The sequence below is a fragment of the Pseudophryne corroboree genome, chromosome 6 (genome assembly GCF_028390025.1).
Source record: "Pseudophryne corroboree isolate aPseCor3 chromosome 6, aPseCor3.hap2, whole genome shotgun sequence".
Taxonomy (NCBI): domain Eukaryota; kingdom Metazoa; phylum Chordata; class Amphibia; order Anura; family Myobatrachidae; genus Pseudophryne; species Pseudophryne corroboree.
In genome coordinates, this window is record NC_086449.1 from 29,341,092 (window position 1) to 29,361,208 (window position 20,117).

General features: G+C 44.9%; 1 protein-coding gene across 2 annotated transcripts in view; it reads left to right on the forward strand.

Annotated features, from left to right (window-relative positions):
• Positions 1 to 18,796, forward strand: part of LOC134935976 (protein mono-ADP-ribosyltransferase TIPARP-like) — a 99,795-nt gene extending 80,999 nt beyond the window's left edge. For both annotated transcript variants that reach the window (XM_063930844.1, XM_063930843.1), the window contains exons 5-7: positions 8,897 to 9,084; positions 13,247 to 13,510; positions 14,145 to 18,796. In XM_063930844.1, the coding sequence (XP_063786914.1) occupies positions 8,897 to 9,084; positions 13,247 to 13,510; positions 14,145 to 14,589 (897 nt within the window). In that variant the 3' untranslated portion in view covers positions 14,590 to 18,796. The remainder of the gene's footprint in view (positions 1 to 8,896; positions 9,085 to 13,246; positions 13,511 to 14,144) is intronic.
• The last annotated feature ends 1,321 nt before the right edge of the window (positions 18,797 to 20,117 follow it).

Below are 20,117 nucleotides of genomic sequence, written 5' to 3' on the forward strand. Positions count from 1 at the left end.
GGCGAACGCTGGGCGGGTGTGTGACATCAAATGACGTCCCTCCGTCGTTGCACAGGATCTAGCGAAGTTTTCATCTCCGAAAACAGGAAGATTGACATGAAGTGGGCGTTTCTGGGTGTCAACCGACCGTTTTCAGGGAGTGCTTAGAAAAACGCAGGCGTGTTGGGGAAAACACAGGCGTCCCTCCGTCGTTAGAATCAACGCACACGAAGAGTAACCACAGGGCTGGTTTTGTTTTGCACAAAATTATTTTGCAGCCACTCTGCTGCACAAGTGTTTGCACTTCTGCAAAGCGAAAATACACTCCCCGGTGGGCGGCGACAATGCGTTTGCACGGCTGCGAAAAGTAGCTGGCGAGCGATCAACTCGGAATGACCCCCATAGATAAGCCACCAGGTCGCGTTGAGGCTTCTCTGATACTGTCTAAATATGTTCATGTCAGAGGAGTAAATATACTAAGGTGGGAGGTTTTTTTGGAACGGATGATATTGCCTATAGCAAACCAATCAGATTCTATTATCTTCTATAAGTAGCTAAATAAATGTTAAGTAAAAACTGATTGGTTGCTATGGGCAACATCACCAGATCTAAAATAAAAATCCTCCCACCTTAGTAAATTTACCCCAGAGTTGTTTATATGTAAGCCAATAAAATATTAAAGGGTCTATTCATGAAGCAGTGAAAAGTGTGGAGAAGAGAGCCAGTGGAGCAGTTGCCCATGGCAACCAATCAGCATTGAAGTAACATTTATAATTTGCATACCATACAATTGTACGAAGCAGCTGATTGGTTGCCATGGGCAACTTCTCCACTGGCTCACTTCTCCATACTCTTCACTGCTTCATGAATAGACCACTAAATTAACTGTCAAAAGAGCAGACCTCGACGTGGAATGACGACGAGCATTAAGCAGAAATAGAAAACTTGCGACACATATCTAGATAGCAAAGACTCTGGGCCTCATTATCGAATCACAATCTGTCCGAGGCGCAGCGCCAAATCCTTTTTGGCTTATTGTATTGTTTTGCTCCACGACTCAATTTGTAGCAAGGTGCAGGGTTTGTGGCGCAAGGTAACGTGTCAATGGAAGAGCAGACGCCCACATACAGTGGGGATCGAAAGTTTGGGCACCCCAGGCAAAAATTCATTTTAATGTGCAAAAAGAAGCCAAGGAAAGATGGAAAAATCTCCAAAAGGCATCAAATTACAGATTAGACATTCTTATAACATGTCAAAAAAAGTTTGATTTTATTTCCATCATTTACACTTTCAAAAGAACAGAAAACAAAAAATGGCGTCTGCAAAAGTTTGGGCACCCTGCAGAGTTAATACCTTGTACTGCCCCCTTTGGCAAGTATCACAGCTTGTAAACGCTTTTTGTAGCCAGCCAAGAGTCTTTCAATTCTTATTTGAGGTATCTTCGCCCATTCTTCCTTACAAAAGTCTTCCAGTTCTTTGAGATTCCTGGGCTGTCTGTGACGCACTGCTCTTTTAAGGTCTATCCATAGATTTTCAATTATGTTGAGGTCAGGAGATTGTGAAGGCCATGGCAAAACCTTCAGTTTACGCCTATTGATGTAATCCACCGTGGATTTTGAGGTGTGTTTAGGATCATTATCCATTTGTAGAAGCCAGCCTCTCTTTAACTTCAGCTTTTTCACAGATGGCATCAAGTTAGCGTCCAAGGGGGGCGTGGTCTGGCTGCTGAAGGAGGCAGCTGTGTTTTCACAGAGCTCCCGGGACCAGCAACTAATAAAATATATACCCCAACTCCCAGAACCCTCTTACCCGCCCCAACACCTTTCCTAACCCTCCTGTGGCCCTGCTAATTCCCCCCGAGGTGCCGCGGAATCGGGGAGCAGTTTTCACTGCTCCTGCGGGTTGCGGCCTACGGGTATTTCCGAAGCCGGGGCCTCAGGTACTCTTTCTGGCCGGGGATAGTTCCGGGACCCATAACTCGGGCCGCGGACTTCCCCCGGAGCTCCGTCCTCTTCACCCCCGCTAGCCGCTGACCGCGGCTAGAAGCATCTCCTGGCTGCCGGCGGTTTGCAGCACACTTCCGCCCGACGGGGACCCGGAGACAGGCCGTGAGGGACGGCGCCGGCGGGCGCCCGGCGGCCATCTTAAAATCGTCAGCAACACTCTCAGAATCTCTCTCCTGCTGGGCCTCCAGAAATAAACGCACCAGCGCCCTGGTGTGACCAGGCAGAGGTAGGGAGAGGGGCACACAGATAAGGTTAGGTCACACAGACCTTTTAGCAATATACTTCTGGCTAAAGTGCCCCCCCCCCATCCATCCATCCGCCCATCCATCCATCCCTCCACTCACTCATGTACCTGCACCAGCCGGTTCCCCGCTCAGTGATCTCCACACAGCCTGCCACCCGCTGCCGTCATTTATCTATAACACCGTGAAGCGGTGGCGTGGCAGAATACTTTCTAACACGTAGTGTCCCGCAGAGACACCTCAATCAGATCAAGTCGGATGTCTTGTCACTGTGAATTGACATATGGTGTCCTAGTTATGCGTCTGCCTGCCTGATGCTGCCCTAAGATCACGTGGGGGCTCTTGCACGGTGACGACCCACATGCTTCATACTGCCGAAGATATGTGAAAGTGTAACTATATACTGCTTTCCTTGAAGACCGATCTCATGGTGAGAGGGATAAAGAAAAAAAAGGCCAAGACCAAGCCGGACGCGACCCCATCCCCTGCGAACCGACACTCATCAGATCTGCGTCAGTTCTTAACTACTCCAACCTCACTTCTCGCTACTTCCTCTACTGTCCCGACCTCTCCAAATCTGCACGGACCGGTGGTCGACATGACATCCTCTGAGACTCCGTTGCCCCCACAGGCCCTCTCTCTGTCTGCGGAGATAAGCGAGATATTGTCTCATGTAAAGACACTCCCCACGAAACATGATTTCTCAGCCTTGGAGACTCGCTTGCTTTCCACCATCACTCAGGAAGTGACAGCGCTCCGACAAGATATGTCCCAAGTTGCGACCCGTGTCGATGTCCTGGAACGCCATGAATCGTCTAATGTAGATTCTCTGACTAAATTTCGGGAGGTGCTATCTCATCAACGGGACGATATCTCGTTTCTAAAATCACGTATGGAGGATATGGATAATCGTGGCATGCAAAATAATATCAGAGTTAGGGGCTTACCGGAGAGTGTTCAACAGGCTGACTTGACAGCGGCCTTAACCACGATATTTGGAGAAATTATCGACCTGGATCCGAACAAGGACATTATATTTGATAGAGCTCACCGAGCCCTCCGTCCCCGAGGATTGCCCTCTGACAGACCGCGGGACGTGATTTGTAGGCTCCATTATTATGTCCAAAAAGAGGAAATAATGAAGTCGGCCCGTCAGCTGGACAGCATTGTCTTTCAAGGGGACAAGATTCAGATATTTCCTGACCTTGCCTGGTCGACCCTACAACAACGTCGAGCCTTGAAGCCTCTTACAGACTCTCTCAGGAAACTCGGGCTGAAATATCGATGGGGCTTCCCTTTCTCCCTCCAGGTTTCTCATGGTGGCAAAGTCGCGAGTCTCTCTAGACCTTCGGACTTACAGGCCTTCTTCACGTCCTTGGGAATCCCTCCGGTACCGCTACCAGATTGGGACGCCTTTCACCATCTACCACGGACGCGGGGAACCACTCCGGGTTCACGTTCTTCAAAGCCTCCCTGAATGAGATGTCTCATCCCGAGCGGACGTGAATTCTCTTGCTACCCATGTTATGCACTGAGTTCTTTCTCTTAAATAGTGCTCCGTGTTGCTCACACGTGAGATCGGTTCCTGTAACTTTGTAACAGTTTATAGTTGTTATGGTTTCTTAGATAAGAGATGAGGCATCATCGACATGTTATTCTGGAATTTATATTTTATTTCTTATTTTTTCATGCTGTATATATTATGTTGATGGCGATGCTCATATACACAATTGATCTGCCTGTATGAAACCGGGTTTGATAGCTTAGAGATTATATACGCACTTTTATATAAGCTTTCATATTCTTATTTTTTGTTTCACTTGTGCCTTTGTGCACATTTCGGTAACACTATATATTTGTTTAGAGTCCATTTTGTGGATGGTCACTGTCTTGGGCCCCCCGTAGGACCCCACTATGCTGCATCCCCTGTTTCTTTGGACTGGGAGTCGGCAGGATTCCGCTCCTGTCCTTTTTGCAGCAGTCCTTTTTGTAGTATTATCATCTCTGTCTAATGTCAAAGTACTTTACGGCGTGGGTTTCCACGCTGCATCTTTTTTTCTTTTTTTTTCTATACTTTCTCTTTTTTTCTATTTCCTTCCCTTGCCGCTCTTCCTTCCCCTCCCTCAGTGTCTGACGTAGGGAAGACTATTGCGAAGCATTTAGGCCCGCCTGACAATGGGGATGAATGACCTACATGTAACTACCCTTAACGTCAAAGGGTTAAATTTTCCTGAGAAAAGGTCTAAACTTCTAAGCTTAGAGATGAAAAAGTTGATGTTGCTTTTATTCAGGAAACACATTTCAAGATGGGACACGTGTCGTCCCTAAAATGTCACTATTATCCTCATGTTTTCCTGTCTAATAATTCTGCTGGTAAGACATTAGGCGTGGCTATATTACTGGCTCGCCACCTACCTGTCCTTAATGTTGCTTCCCATAGAATAGCTGAGGGTAGGGGGTTGCTGGTGAAATGCGATATACATGGTCAACGGTTTTCTTTCTTGAATATATACGCTCCCAACGCTAAACAACCTTCCTTTTTATCCTCAGTTCTAGATAATGCGGAACCTCTCCTGGAGGGGGTGGTGGTGATGGGAGGTGACCTAAATTGGACCCTAGACCCCAGCCAAGACAATTCTAAAAAGATCTCTTGCAGGCCGGAGAAGGAGCATAGGGGAATGAGGCGCGCCCTGCTTGACCACCAGCTGATTGACACATGGAGACTGACACATCCTACTGAGATAGATTACTCCTTTTTCTCACACCCACATCAGACATATTCCAGAATTGATTACTTGTTTCTGAGCCACCGGCACTTACACCTCCTTTCTGATGCCTCTATAGGACAGATTGTGTGGTCAGATCATGCTCCAGTTAACCTCACATTACGCTTGCCCCCCAGTGCACATCGCCAATGGTCCTGGTGTTTTAACGACACTTTTCTGCAGGACGCAGACTGTCGGTCTCGAATCGACAACGCTTTAGATTCTTATATCTGTACCAATGACTTGGATGACATTTCTAAAGTCTCAGTCTGGGAAGCACACAAATGTGTCATTAGGGGGGTATGTGTCCAGTTAGGATCCTTCCGCAAAAAACAGAGAGAGAAACTTCGGGGTGATTTATTGTCTAAAATACAATCTCTCGAGCTTCTACACAAGAAATCCCAAACCCCACATCATTATGCTGATCTCGAAACTGCAAGGGCAGATCTGAATAAGCTACTCTCTGATAGAGTAAGGTTTTCTTATCGGAAGTGCCGTAGCAGATACTACCAATGGGGGCAACAAACCTGGGAAATTACTGGCCAAAGCCCTTAGAGAACAACGCGCTATTACTTTTATTCACACAATTAAAAATAGTCACGGTCAGCCCCAACATGAGACACCTCACATCGCTAAGGCCTTTAGGGCATATTATTCCACTCTGTATAACCTTTCTGGTCCGACCGGAAGACCTGACAAGTTGTCCCATCAAACAGCCATAGCTGACTATTTACGGGCCTTAGACTTCCCCACGCTATCCATAAAAGAAGTGGAAGATCTAGATGCCCCTTTTTCCACTGAGGAGGTTCAGAAAGTTATTGAATCTTCTCCCAACGGCAAGAGTCCCGGCCCTGATGGATATACCATCGCTTATTATAAAGCTTTTAAAGAGAAATTAGTCCCTTTACTCACTAGAGCCTTTAATACTATATCAGAACAATCGCCTTTCTCCCCACAATCTCTAGAAGCCCATATTGCAGTTCTACCCAAGGAGGGTAAAGACCCTAGTCTTTGCTCCAGTTATCGGCCAATTTCACTATTAAATATAGATATAAAACTTTTTGCCAAGCTGATTGCAAACCGCCTTAAATTATTATTACCTGGTCTGATACATGGAGATCAAGCTGGATTTGTTTTGGGCCGAGAGGCTAGAGATAACACCTCTAAAGTACTCAGCATGATTCACTATGCCGGCCAGCTTTCATCCCCATCAATCATATTGTCTACCGATGCTGAAAAAGCATTTGACAGAGTAGACTGGGACTTTCTGGTTGGTATATTGAAGCATCTTGGGCTCGGTGGCGCCTGTCTTCACAGAATCCTATCTCTTTATACTTCCCCGTCCGCCAAAATTAGGATTAATGGCTCCCTTTCCGATTCCATTCCTATTTCCAATGGCACACGTCAGGGCTGCCCACTATCTCCATTGCTCTTTGTTCTTTGCATGGAAACATTAGCTCGAAGCATTAGGGCTAACCCGAATATCTCGGGTTTGCTGGTGAAGGAGACTGAATACAAACTGGCTTTATATGCCGACGACCTACTCGCTATAATCTCAAAACCGGTCACTTCTTTGCCAAACCTGATGGTAGAATTTGAGAAGTTTGGAGCCCTCTCCAATTTCAAAATAAATTATTCCAAATCTATTGCCATGAATTTAACTACTCCTCCTGATATAGTAGAGGGGCTGAAACATGCCTTCCCCTTTACCTGGCACGATCACAAATTAAAATATTTGGGGGTGTTACTGACCAACGATTTATCTAAATTATTCTCCCTAAATTTTAACCCCTTATTGGCTAGGCTTCGCCTAGACTTCCAGAAATGGAGGAAACTAAGACTATCTTGGTTTGGCAGGATTAATGTTGTCAAAATGAACGCCCTCCCTAGGATACTATTCTTTCTCCAGACCCTCCCGATACACATCCCCCTACTTTGGCTCTGAGACGTCCAGAATCTTATCCGCGCGTTTGTCTGGGGTCGTAAGACACCCAGGTTTAAACACGACATTTTATTTAGGAGAAAACATCAAGGGGGGCAACAACTCCCACATATTTCTAACTACTACCACGCAGTACATTTGAATAGGATTCTGGAATGGACGCGTGCTAAAGACCGCAAACAGTGGGTCCTGCTAGAGGAGGGCTGTCTTCCACATTATATTGAAATAGCACCTTGGCTTCTTACCCTTCCGAAGGTTACACACCTCACGGTCTCCCCCACGCTTAAATTATGGGCCACGCTGAGATCTCAGAGCCATATATCTTCCAAATGGTCCCCCCTAACCTCCCTTCTCCATAACTCCGAATTTACTCCAGGTCTTCACGAGACAGCTTTTGCTCCATGGGCGGAAGCCGGGATTTTTAGAGTCGGTCAGCTGGTGAGCTCGGGTAGGGTGCGCTCTTTTTCAGATGTTCAGTCTTCTTGGAACCTACATAGCACTGAGTTTTGGAGGTTCCGGCAGGTTCACCATTTCATATCATCTTCTAAGAACCTCTCTGACATAACTAGGGATCTCACTGGGTTTGAATGACTATGCATTTCTCCTAGTTCTCCCACACATACTATCTCACAAATCTATGCACTTATCATGGAAAACTTTTTCCCGCAACCTCCTACCTTCATGGCTTCCTGGGAGAGAGAACTGGTAGGGTTCCCCACGCAGATCAACTGGGATTCCGTATTCAAGTTAGCGTCCAAAATTTGCTGGAATCTTATTGAATCCATTTTTCCTTCTACTCGTGAAATGTTCCCTGTGCCACTGGCTGCAATACAACGCCAAAGCATGATTGATCCACCCCCCATGCTTAACAGTTGGACAGAGGTTCTTTTAATTAAATTCTGTGCCCTTCCTTCTCCAAACGTACCTTTGCTCATTCCGGCCAAAAAGTTCTATTTTAACCTCATCGGTCCACAGAACTTTATTCCAAAATGCATCAGGCTTGTCTATATGTTCATTTGCAAACTTCAAACGTTGATTTTTGTGGTGAGGATGTAGAAGAGGTTTTCTTCTGATGACTCTTCCATGAAGACCATATTTGTACAAGTATCTCTTTATAGTGGAATAGTGTACCACAACTCCAGTGTCTGCCAGATCTTCCTGGAGGGATCATGCAGTCAAACGTGGATTTTGACTTGCTTTTCTCACAATCCTGCGAGCTGTTCTGTCTGATATTTTTCTTGGTCTTCCAGATCTTGCTTTAACGTCCACTGTTCCTGATGACTGCCATTTCTTAATTACATTCCAAACAGAGGATATGGGCATCTGATAACGCTTTGCTATCTTCTTATAGCCTTCTCCTGCTTTGTGAGCATCAACTACTCTCAGTTTCAGTGTTCTACACAACTGCTTAGAGGAACCCATGCTGCTGATTGTTGGAGCAAGGTCAGATGAGTCTGGGCTTTTAAAACCTTTGAGATTGACATCACCTGGTCTTTCCAGACGATGATTGAGAACAATCCATGACACTGCCAGGTCTCAGCTGTCCAAAGGGGGCAGTACAAGGTATTAACTCTGCAGGGTGCCCAAACTTTTGCAGACACCATATTTTGTTTTCTGTTCTTTTGCTAGTGTAAATGATGGAAATAAAATCAAACTTTTTTTGACATGTTATAAGAATGTCTAATCTGATGCCTTTTTTGGAGATTTTTCCATCTTTCCTTGGCTTCTTTTTGCACATTAAAATTAATTTTTGCCTGGGGTGCCCAAACTTTCGATCCCCACTGTAGGCCTAGCTGCTGCTATGGAGGACATTTTGTGGAGACCGGAGAAATAACTCAAAGGGGTGGAGGTCACCTCTTCATACGGCCACTTACATTCCGCTCTGAGCTGGCGGAGTTCTGGTCTCCTTCTATACTATTACTGGGTCATTTGTTCTTATCCATCCTTTCTTGCCTCATGCAGGACTTTATGAAGTGCATAGAAGAAGGCCTGATGGACAATTGTGAGGAGGTGTTCTGTAAGAGCTCCAGGTACACCTACTCTCTTCATCTGACGGACATGGTGCAAAATAATCTTGACACCAGAACCAAGAGGAGGATGAGGAAGAGACCAGTATTCCGATCTTCTGCCTTAATGACATCGACGCTCTGGTGAGAGGGGGGTCTAGACCTGATTCCAGAAACACTGGTAGAACAATTTGAGGGGTAAATTTACTATAGCTTCTAAAAATGAAGCAATGATAGCAACCAATCATATTCTGTCTATCATTTTCTAGAATACAATAGAGACATGATAGAATCTAATTGGTTGCTATGGAAAACATCACCACTTTTAATTTTTAGAAGCTTTAATAAATTTACCCCTAAGAATAATGCTGCCCAAAATTTGCTACCCACATCCAAAAAAGATGTACAGCACTTTCTGGTTATGTATAAAATGAATTACGAGAGTGGGAGACGGGTTCCTGTGTGTTACATGTGACACTATGGAGGGTTTGAGGTATTTTATTACATTTGATGACTGACACCTAGAAACAAAAGTGCTGAACAAATACTACATAGCGCCCGACTGATCACATAATACATAGTTCTCCTGATTATTAAATAATGCATAGTGCCTCCACTGATCAATTATACATAGTACCCCCACTGATCACATAATATATAACACCCCCCACTGATCAAATATACATAGTGCTTCCCGCTGAGCAAATATACATAGTGCCCCTGGAGATCAAATATACATAGTGCCCCTGGAGATCAAATATACATAGTGCCCCCACTGATCAAATATACATAGTGCCCCCACTGATCAAATATACATAGTGCCCCCACTGATCAAATATACATAGTGCCCCCACTGATCAAATATACATAGTGCTTCCCGCTGAGCAAATATACATAGTGCTTCCTGCTGATCAAATATACATAGTGCTTCCCGCTGAGCAAATATACATAGTGCTTCCCGCTGATCAAATATACATAGTGCTTCCCGCTGAGCAAATATACATAGTGCCCCTGGAGATCAAATATACATAGTGCCCCTGGAGATCAAATATACATAGTGCCCCTGGAGATCAAATTGACAATGCTAAATTCCTTGTCGTATAAACAACCCTTTATGAGGTTAAGAACACTGTACGCTGTTTACTTAAGAAGTACCGTAATGGTACGCTATTGGCGTAGCGATCGCTCAGCCGTAGGCGAGACGCTCAAGCGTCACGTTCGCTCACGGCCCAGTGATCACAGGACACGTTATTGGCTATGTCTAGGGGAATGATTCGCTATGGCGTAGCATACGCTCGAGACCACGAGGAGGTCACCAGCGATGCAGACGCTCACAACACTATATCTTTATGTTAAAACCTTATACCATTGAAATACACTGAATACCTTAATGTGAGTACAGGGTGTAAGTGCAACCTTGTGTAACCTGGCTAACTACAAAGCTGCTTGAGCGTCACCGACGCTCAAGTGAACACTTAACACTATAGAAAATACACAGATACTGGTTTAGGTTCCAAAGCCTATTAACTGTATTATATCTAATATACTTGTAAAAGGGGATAACAGTACATATGATACACTACAATATAACAGAGACTTCCTAACCACAGAACTAAACAATAAATACAAAAGGACAATACTACTCTGACCTAAATGAAATACAATACAATAGTATAATACTATGAGAGATATAAGAGAAAAGAGGAGAGAGAGAGAGAGAGAGAGAGAGATGGAGAGAAATTGGCTCACAGAAAGACAATGATTACGGAGAGAAACTTACGCACAAAGGGTATGATCGCCTGCGCCTCGATATCCAGCTCCCGGCTATCAGCAGATAACCGTTGATGAGAGAGTGAGTGCTGGATGTGGTCGGCCTGCCTATTTATGCCCCACACACAATGCAATCTCCTGGTCCTACAATCCCATTGTCCATTGGCCGAAGGAATTCGGCCCTGCATCATAACAAAAGGTCATAGGGTGATTCATACAGGTGGGCTGTGACGATTTCCAACAGCTCAGGTGGGTGGGAAACTGGGTTTCCCGCCGCATACCTGAGTATGGGTAAATAATAGAAATGGACATAAACTTCTTATGTCCATAACTATTCGCACGAGCGATTAATACGCTCCAAACCAACACCGGAATATTGCTAATTAAATACTCTTCCGATGGGTACCAAACACTGCTGTATGATTCCTGTTAGACCCTTCGTACGATATAAAGAGGGATTCCTCAGCTCTGGGACATTGTATTTTAACCAAACTTTCAGAATCTATCAAAGGGACCATGATCTATAAACTACATTAATTGTGAAAATATGTAACGAATGAGTCGCACGCTACGACCACATAAACTCTACCGTAAATACGCATACCGCGCCTGCGTGTGCACGCTATTGCGGGTATGCGCTTCCACGGGAGAGCGTACGCACGCGCAGCGCGGACCAGTGTGCGGTGCAAATATGGCAACGTGCATTGAGACATTTTTCTGACTTTGACAAAATATACATAGTGCTTCCTGCTGATCAAATATACATAGTACCCCCACTGATCACATAGTAAATAGTGCCCGCTTATTACATAATATATAACACCCCCCACTGATCAAATATACATAGTGCTTCCCACTGATCAAATATACATAGTGCCCCTGCTGATCTAATATACATAGTGCTTCCCGCTGATCAAATATACATAGTGCTTCCCGCTGATCAAATATACATAGTGCTTCCCGCTGAGCAAATATACATAGTGCTTCCCGCTGATCAAATATACATAGTGCTTCCCGCTGATCAAATATACATAGTGCTTCCCGCTGATCAGATATACATAGTGCTTCCTGATGATCAAATATACATAGTGCTTCCCGCTGTTTACATAATATATAACACCCCTCACTGAACATATATACATAGTGCTTCCCGCTGAGCAAATATACATAGTGCCCCTGGAGTTCAAATATACATAGTGCTTCCTGCTGATCAGATATACATAGTGCTTCCCGCTGATTAAATATACATAGTGCCCCCACTGATCAAACATACATAGTGCCCCCACTGATCAAATATACATAGTGCCCCCGCTGATCAAATATACATAGTGCTTCCCGCTGATCAAATATACATAGTGCTTCCCGCTGATCAAATATACATAGTGCTTCCCGCTGAGCAAATATACATAGTGCTTCCCGCTGATCAAATATACATAGTGCTTCCCGCTGATCAAATATACATAGTGCTTCCCGCTGATCAGATATACATAGTGTTTCCTGATGATCAAATATACATAGTGCTTCCCACTGTTTACATAATATATAACACCCCTCACTGAACAAATATACATAGTGCTTCCCGCTGAGCAAATATACATAGTGCCCCTGGAGTTCAAATATACATAGTGCTTCCTGCTGATCAGATATACATAGTGCTTCCCGCTGATTAAATATACATAGTGCCCCCACTGATCAAACATACATAGTGCCCCCACTGATCAAATATACATAGTGCCCCCGCTGATCAAATATACATAGTGCTTCCCGCTGATCAAATATATATAGTGCCCCCGCTGATCAAATATACATAGTGTTTCCCGCTGATCAAATATACATAGTGCCCCCACTGATCAAATATACATAGTGCCCCCGCTGATCAAATATACAAAGCGTCCCCACTGATATCATAACATATAGCACCCCCACTGATCAAATATACATAGTGCCCCCGCTGACCAAACTGCTACTAAGTCTATTATCAATGAGCACACCCAAATCCTTTTCAGCTACAGTTTGCCCTACATTTTTCCCATTTAGTTTATTTGTTGCATCATTGTTTTTTGTCCAAAAATGCATAACTTTAGTAAATATACCCCTTAGTGTTCTGCACCTTATCAGTCATTGGCCGCTAGGGCATTTCATATTTATTGAACAGGAACCTTAGAAAAGAAAACTAAGTTCATTAGTTCCGTGATGGGGACTGTAGTCCAAGTGTCCCTGAAACTACAATTGTTTGCAAATAAATTGGGACAAAGTAAGCTGCAGTGGGGGAAGGGGGGGGGGTTTGTTGTGTTAGGTGGCCCCCTCTCACTTGTTGCTGTGAATGTCCCCTTTACTGGGAGACAGGGAATGGTTGGGAGGTATGCTGACTGTTTCTGATATTGCTGACGCCACTGGAACCAGTAAATCTAGTGTTTCAAGGATGCTTAAAACTCAAAGCAAAAACTGTATCTGCACCACCAGAATGGAAGAGAAAATGCGAATGGAAATTACTGTCAGCAACTGTCATAAAATAGATGCTTTTTTGCTGTTTTAGGACACTCTCCAGTTGCCTGCCCCCTGTCTGCCCCCCAAATTCAGACTCACCATCTAACAAGCACAAGACTGCTGGAAGTGTGTACCCCAATACCTGGCTGATAACTGACACCTCACTCATTTATGAAGAGACCCAGCTGTCATTTGCAGACAGTGAGTACACGGCAGTGTACAGTTACTTCCACAAGACGATGCCGGAGCACAAATATATCATCCACCAGATCTCCAGGGTACAGAACTACTTCCAGTGGGAGAAATATTTTAGGTGAGATTAACGGCTTTAGTAATATTTGCTTAAATATCGTCCACAGGCCTGGGAATGAGACCGGCCGTAGCCTACCTGTGTGTGCGCTCATCAGTGCCGTAACTAGACATTTTGGTACCCTGTGCCAGATGGAGAATTGGTGCCCCCCCGTCCCCCGTATTTGAAATAAATAAAAGTAAAGGGGTGCGATTCGATTTTGTGTGGACGTGGCATGGTTACAGAATAGTAGCAATTCACATTACACCCCAAACTCTAGGGGAAAACTTGCAGGTAGTGATTGGGAGATGGGGGAGCTGGGAGGGGGCGGTGCACATGGGCAGCACTGCAGCTGGTGGCGGTGGCAGCGCATACATATGTGATTGTGGGTGGATGTGACTGGTTCTCTGCCCACAGGTGCTGTGTGCCCAGCACTATCCGCTCCACACTAGTTATGGTCCTGGTGCTCATCTTCTGACCTGTGCTTCCTGACAGGCACAGTAATGATCAGCTGTAATATCACAATGTGAGAGGCCAGTGTAAAGAGGGTTATTATTAATATGAGCTTGAACGATGTGAAACTTGAGAGCGGTATAGTTACACAATGTTCCTATTGAACAAAATGTAAATCAATGACGTTTGTGGTTATTTGTTACAGGAAGAGGGCGTACATGTCTCGGAGTCCTGGCGGCACAGAGAAAATCACTTTGGAGCGACATCTTTTCCATGGCACAAAGGCAGCCAACGTAGAGGCCATCTGTAAGCAGAACTTTGATTCCCGTGTGTCCAAAGTGGCTATATATGGTAAAGGCTGCTACTTCGCCAGGAACGCCCGCTATTCTCATGACTATTCTCATGCCAATACAGATGGTTATCGCTTCATGTTTCTCGCCAAGGTGCTAATGGGGTGCCCTACTGTGGGCCAATCTTCTTTTGTTCGTCCCCCACCTTTAAGTGCTGAGGACCCCTCAAGTCTCCTCTATGACTCTTGTGTGAACAAATCCCAAAACCCAGACATATTTGTTGTGTTCGATAATGATCAGTTTTACCCCTACTTTCTCATCAAATACTGTGAGATGCTGAATGTGATTCTACTGGATTAAGGACTTTTATTCCTGGGGGCGTGGCTTGGACGCCATACTGAGCGGCGGTGGGCTTGGAGGCTGGTGCACAGCAGCGGGTTGCGGCCTGCTTCCACCCTCCAAGCCGGGGACTAGAGTTTCTGAGGTGGCCGAAGGTGTCTCCGGGACGGGCGGACGGGCGCGATTGCAGAGGCCCGGCAGCTGGATTTTTTTCTAGGGGCACCCATCAGATCCCCACAGTGTCAGCTTCCCACACGAGACTCCGCTGGGCGAGAAGGAGAAGCCCCACAGAGGTGAGAGGGATAGAGGCAGCTGGAGGCCCTGGCTGGGAGAACTGCGGCGGCCATCTTTGATCAGGGCACTGACAGGCACTGTGTATTAGACTGGCTGGGATCAACTACAAGGCAGCATTGGAATCCTAACTTTTACACAGACACTTTGGTTCCCTGCTTCTCCCCAGCTGCATTGAACCTGTTTCTGACCAGGGCTATTTATTTCCCTTGCCCCTCAATGCTATATTAAACTCTCCTCCTATTTCATCTCTGACACGTATTCTGCTTTTATTATCTGAAGTGGGCTGCCTGCCATCGCCCTTCCACCTCTGGACCACCCGTAACAATGGCCCTCATTCCGAGTTGTTCGCTCGCAAGCTGCTTTTAGCAGCTTTGCACACGCTAAGCCGCCGCCTACTGGGAGTGAATCTTAGCCTAGTAGATTTGCGAACGAAAGATTAGCAGATTTGCGAATAGACACTTCTTAGCAGTTTCTGAGTAGCTCGAGACTTACTCTGCCACTGCGATCAGTTCAGTCAGTTTCGTTCCTGGTTTGACGTCACAAACACACCCAGCGTTCGCCCAGACACTCCCCCGTTTCTCCAGCCACTCCCGCGTTTTTCCCAGAAACGGCAGCGTTTTTTCAAACACACCCATAAAACGGCCAGTTTCCGCCCAGAAACACCCACTTCCTGTCAATCACATTACGATCACCAGAACGAAAAAAAAACCTCGTAATGCCGTGAGTAAAATACCTAACTTAATAGCAAATTTACTTGGCGCAGTCGCACTGCGGACATTGCGCATGCGCATTAGCGACTAATCGCTCTGTTGCGAAAAAATAATAATGAGCGATCAACTCGGAATGACCACCAATGTGAAGATCCCCACCCACCTCTCTGACAATGCTGATATCCACCTGATGATCCTTTAAAGTCACGTGGGGGGCTACTGCATGGTGATGGTCCACGCATTTTTATAATACCAAGGACACGTAAAGAATATCCTGTCCCGCCATTTCTTATAGAACGTTTTCATGGTGAGAGGTACTAAAAAGAAGACCAAGACCAAGCCAGACGGGACTCCGAGATCTGCTTTCCGCCACTCGTCTGACTTACGTCAGTTCTTAACGCCTGGTGCAGACCTGTCTTTTACTTCAACGGCTCCTGATTCCCCGACCTTGTCTAACCCGGCTGACGATATGTCCTCCCCTAGGGACACGCAGCCTCAGGTGGCCTCTTCTCTGACCGCAGAAATAAGCTAGATCTTATCCCACATCAGATCTCTACCCACAAAACAGGATTTTTTGGCATTGAAGAAATGGATAATCGTGGGAGACTGAATAATATTAGAATCAGAGGCCTACCTGAAAGCATCCAACAGGCCGACCTGACGAATGCTCTCACAAAAATATTTGGAGAACTCATTGATCTAGATCCAAACAGTAGTATTGTGTTTGACAGGGCGCATCGTGCTCTCCGGCCTCGAGGCCTACTATCAGCCCGCGAGATGTGATTTGCAGGCTCCATTACTATACTCAAAAAGAGGAGATAATGAGGAAGGCCCGTCAACTGGATGAAATCAATTCCAAGGCGACCAGATACAAATATTTTCAGATCTGGCATGGTCGACTCCACGACAACGCCCGAGCTTTGAAGCCCCTTACTGATGTCCTTCGGAAACTTAAATTTAAATATCGTTGTTGGGGCTTCCCTTTTTCTCTTCAGGTTTCTCATAATGGTAAAGTACCTACGCTCTTCAAGCCATCGGACTTGCCGACCTTTTTCACTACCCTCGGCATGCAACCGCTACTGTTACCAGACTGGGAATATTTCCACCACCAACCTGAACTCCCTTCCGTGGCTCTTCAAGATGATATGTGGCAACAAGTTAGATCACTGCAGATGTGTGGGAAACATCCTCCAAGCCCACAATCTTCTGAGCAGCCTTGATTGTGATGTTTTGCCTCCCGTTGGTGAGATGGTTCCTGTCATTGCTGACATATGCTTTGTTCTTTTTCTTTGTGCTAATCAATGTTACTGAAGCATATTGTCTGTTTCTACTGTTTGTGTGGTATACAGTCTGTTACTGTTAGGGTTTGATTTGAATATGTCCATACTGGAACCCCTTTACTGGTTGTAACAGCTCTTTTCCAGATTTTGGTTTTTTTATACTTTGCAGCGTGCTAGTTTTCGTTCCTTGGTAATTTTGGATCTTGATGACTTTATAGTCCGGGCAGTCACTATCTTTGGACCCCCCACTATGCTGCCATCTCTGTCTCTTTGGGATGGGAGTCGGCAGGTTTTCGCTCCTGACCCTTTTGCAGCAGTCCTTTCCTTCTTGTTGCTTGTTTTATTTTACACTTACGTACTCCGTTGTGTATCTCTTTGCACGACAATCCTTCTCACCTTTCTTGTTATCTTTTTATCTCTATTACTCTTCCCTAGTGCCTCTTCAACCCCCCCCCCTCCCATTTTTTATATATGATGCTGTATGAAGATCCTTTCTGGTCTGATTTATAATGGGTTCAGATGATTTACATGTAACTACCCTTAACGTAAAAAAGGCCTAAATATTCCTGAGAAAAGATCTAAACTTCTTAAATGGCTTAGAGATGAAAAGGTAGACGTTGCCCTCATTCAGGAGATGCATTTTAGGATTGGTAATGTACCATCGCTTAAATGTCACTACTCTCCCCATGTTTTTAAAGCCAACAACCCTTCTGGCAAGACACTGGGAGTGGCAATTTTATTGGCGCGACACTTACCTATCCTTAATGTCTCTTCTCATAGGATAATTGAGGGAAGGGGTTTATTAGTTAAATGTGATATCCATAACCAACGTTTTTCCTTTTTGAACATCTATGCTCCCAATACAAAGCAGCCTTCCTTTCTGTCTTCGGTTCTAGAAAAAGTTGAACATCTCCTTGAAGGGGTACTGGTGATGGGAGGCGATTTAAATTGGACTCTCGATCCTCTTCATGACACCTCAAAAAAAGTTTCCCATAGACCAGAAAAGGAGTTAAGGAGGGTGAGATGCACCCTGCTTGACCACCAGCTGTCGGACACCTGGAGACTGACACACCCCTCTGATGTAGATTATTCTTATTTTTCACATCCTCATCAGTCATACTCCAGAACAGATTATTTGTTTCTAAGTCACCGGCACCTCCATTTAATATCTGACGCTTCGATAGGGCAAATTACATGGTCTGACCATGCCCCTGTTAATCTTACAATTCCAACACAAACACGAGGGCCATGGTCGTGGCACTTTAATGATACCCTCTTACAAGACACATCCTGCTGCACCCAAATTGATTCTGCCATAGACGCCTATATTAGTACTAATGATCATGATGATATCTCTAAAGTTTCAGTTTGGGAAGCGCATAAATGCGTTTTACGAGGTGTTTGCATACAGATAGGCTCTCATCGGAAAAAAACAAAGGGTAAAACATAGAGATGACCTACTAGCTAAGATACGAATTCTTGAGACTATGCATAAGAAATTTAAATCTCCACAACATTATTCTGACTAGAGATGAGCGGGTTCGGTTCCTCGGAATCCGAACCCCCCCGAACTTCAGCCTTTTTACACGGGTCCGAGGCAGACTCGGATCTTCCCGCCTTGCTCGGTTAACCCGAGCGCGCCCGAACGTCATCATCCCGCTGTCGGATTCTCGCGAGGCTCGTATTCTATCGCGAGACTCGGATTCTATATAAGGAGCCGCGCGTCGCCGCCATTTTCACACGTGCATTGAGATTGATAGGGAGAGGACGTGGCTGGCGTCCTCTCCGTTAGAATAGATAGAGACGAGTTGATTTACTACTAACTTAGTAATTTTGGGGAGCATTAGGAGTACTCAGAGTGCAGAGTTTTGCTGATAGTTACTAGTGACCACCACCAGTTTTATTTATTATTTAATATAATCCGTTCTCTGCCTGAAAAAAAACGATACACAGTCACATACCATATCTGTGCTCAGCCTCAGTGTGCTGCATGATAATATCATCTATGTATATCTGACTGTGCTGAGTGCTCACTGCTCACACAGCTGAATTGTGGGGGAGACTGGGGTGCAGTTATAGCAGGAGTACAGTGCACACTTTTGCTGCCAGTGTGACTGACCAGTGACCACCAGTATATTGTCTGCCTGAAAAAGTTAAACACTCCTGTGGTGTTTTTTTTTGTTATTCTATAAACGCATTCTGCTGACAGTGTCCAGCAGGTCCGTCATTCATTATATTATATAAATATTTACCTGCAGTAGTGTTATATTTTTTTTGTTCATCTCTATCATCTTTATCATCTCTATATTAGCAGACGCAGTACGGTAGTCCAAGGCTGTAGCTACCTCTGTGTCGTCAGTGCTCGTCCATAATTGTATACCTACCTGTGGTGGTTTTTTTTTCTCTATCTTCTTCATACTAGTAGTTTAGGAGTCTGCTGACAGTGTCCAGCAGGTCCGTCATTATATTATATATACCTGCAGTAGTGATATATATATATTTTTTATATCATTATCATCTCTATACTAGCAGACGCAGTACGGTAGTCCACGGCTGTAGCTACCTCTGTGTCGTCAGTGCTCGTCCATAATTGTATACCTACCTGTGGTGGGTTTTTTTTTTCTATCTTCTTCATACTAGTAGTTTAGGAGTCTGCTGACAGTGTCCAGCAGGTCCGTCATTATATTATATATACCTGCAGTAGTGATATATATATTTTTTATATCATTATCATCTCTATACTAGCAGACGCAGTACGGTAGTCCACGGCTGTAGCTACCTCTGTGTCGTCAGTGCTCGTCCATAATTGTATACCTACCTGTGGTGGGGTTTATTTTTCTATCTTCTTCATACTAGTAGTTTAGGAGTCTGCTGACAGTGTCCAGCAGGTCCGTCATTATATTATATATACCTGCAGTAGTGATATATATATATTTTTTATATCATTATCATCTCTATACTAGCAGACGCAGTACGGTAGTCCACGGCTGTAGCTACCTCTGTGTCGTCAGTCACTCGTCATCCATAAGTATACTAGTATCCATCCATCTCCATTGTTTACCTGAGGTGCCTTTTAGTTGTGCCTATTAAAAATGGAGAACAAAAATGTTGAGGTTCCAAAAATAGGGAAAGATCAAGATCCACTTCCACCTCGTGCTGAAGCTGCTGCCACTAGTCATGGCCGAGACGATGAAATTCCATCAACGTCGTCTGCCAAGGCCGATGCCCAATGTCATAGTACAGAGCATGTAAAATCCAAAACACA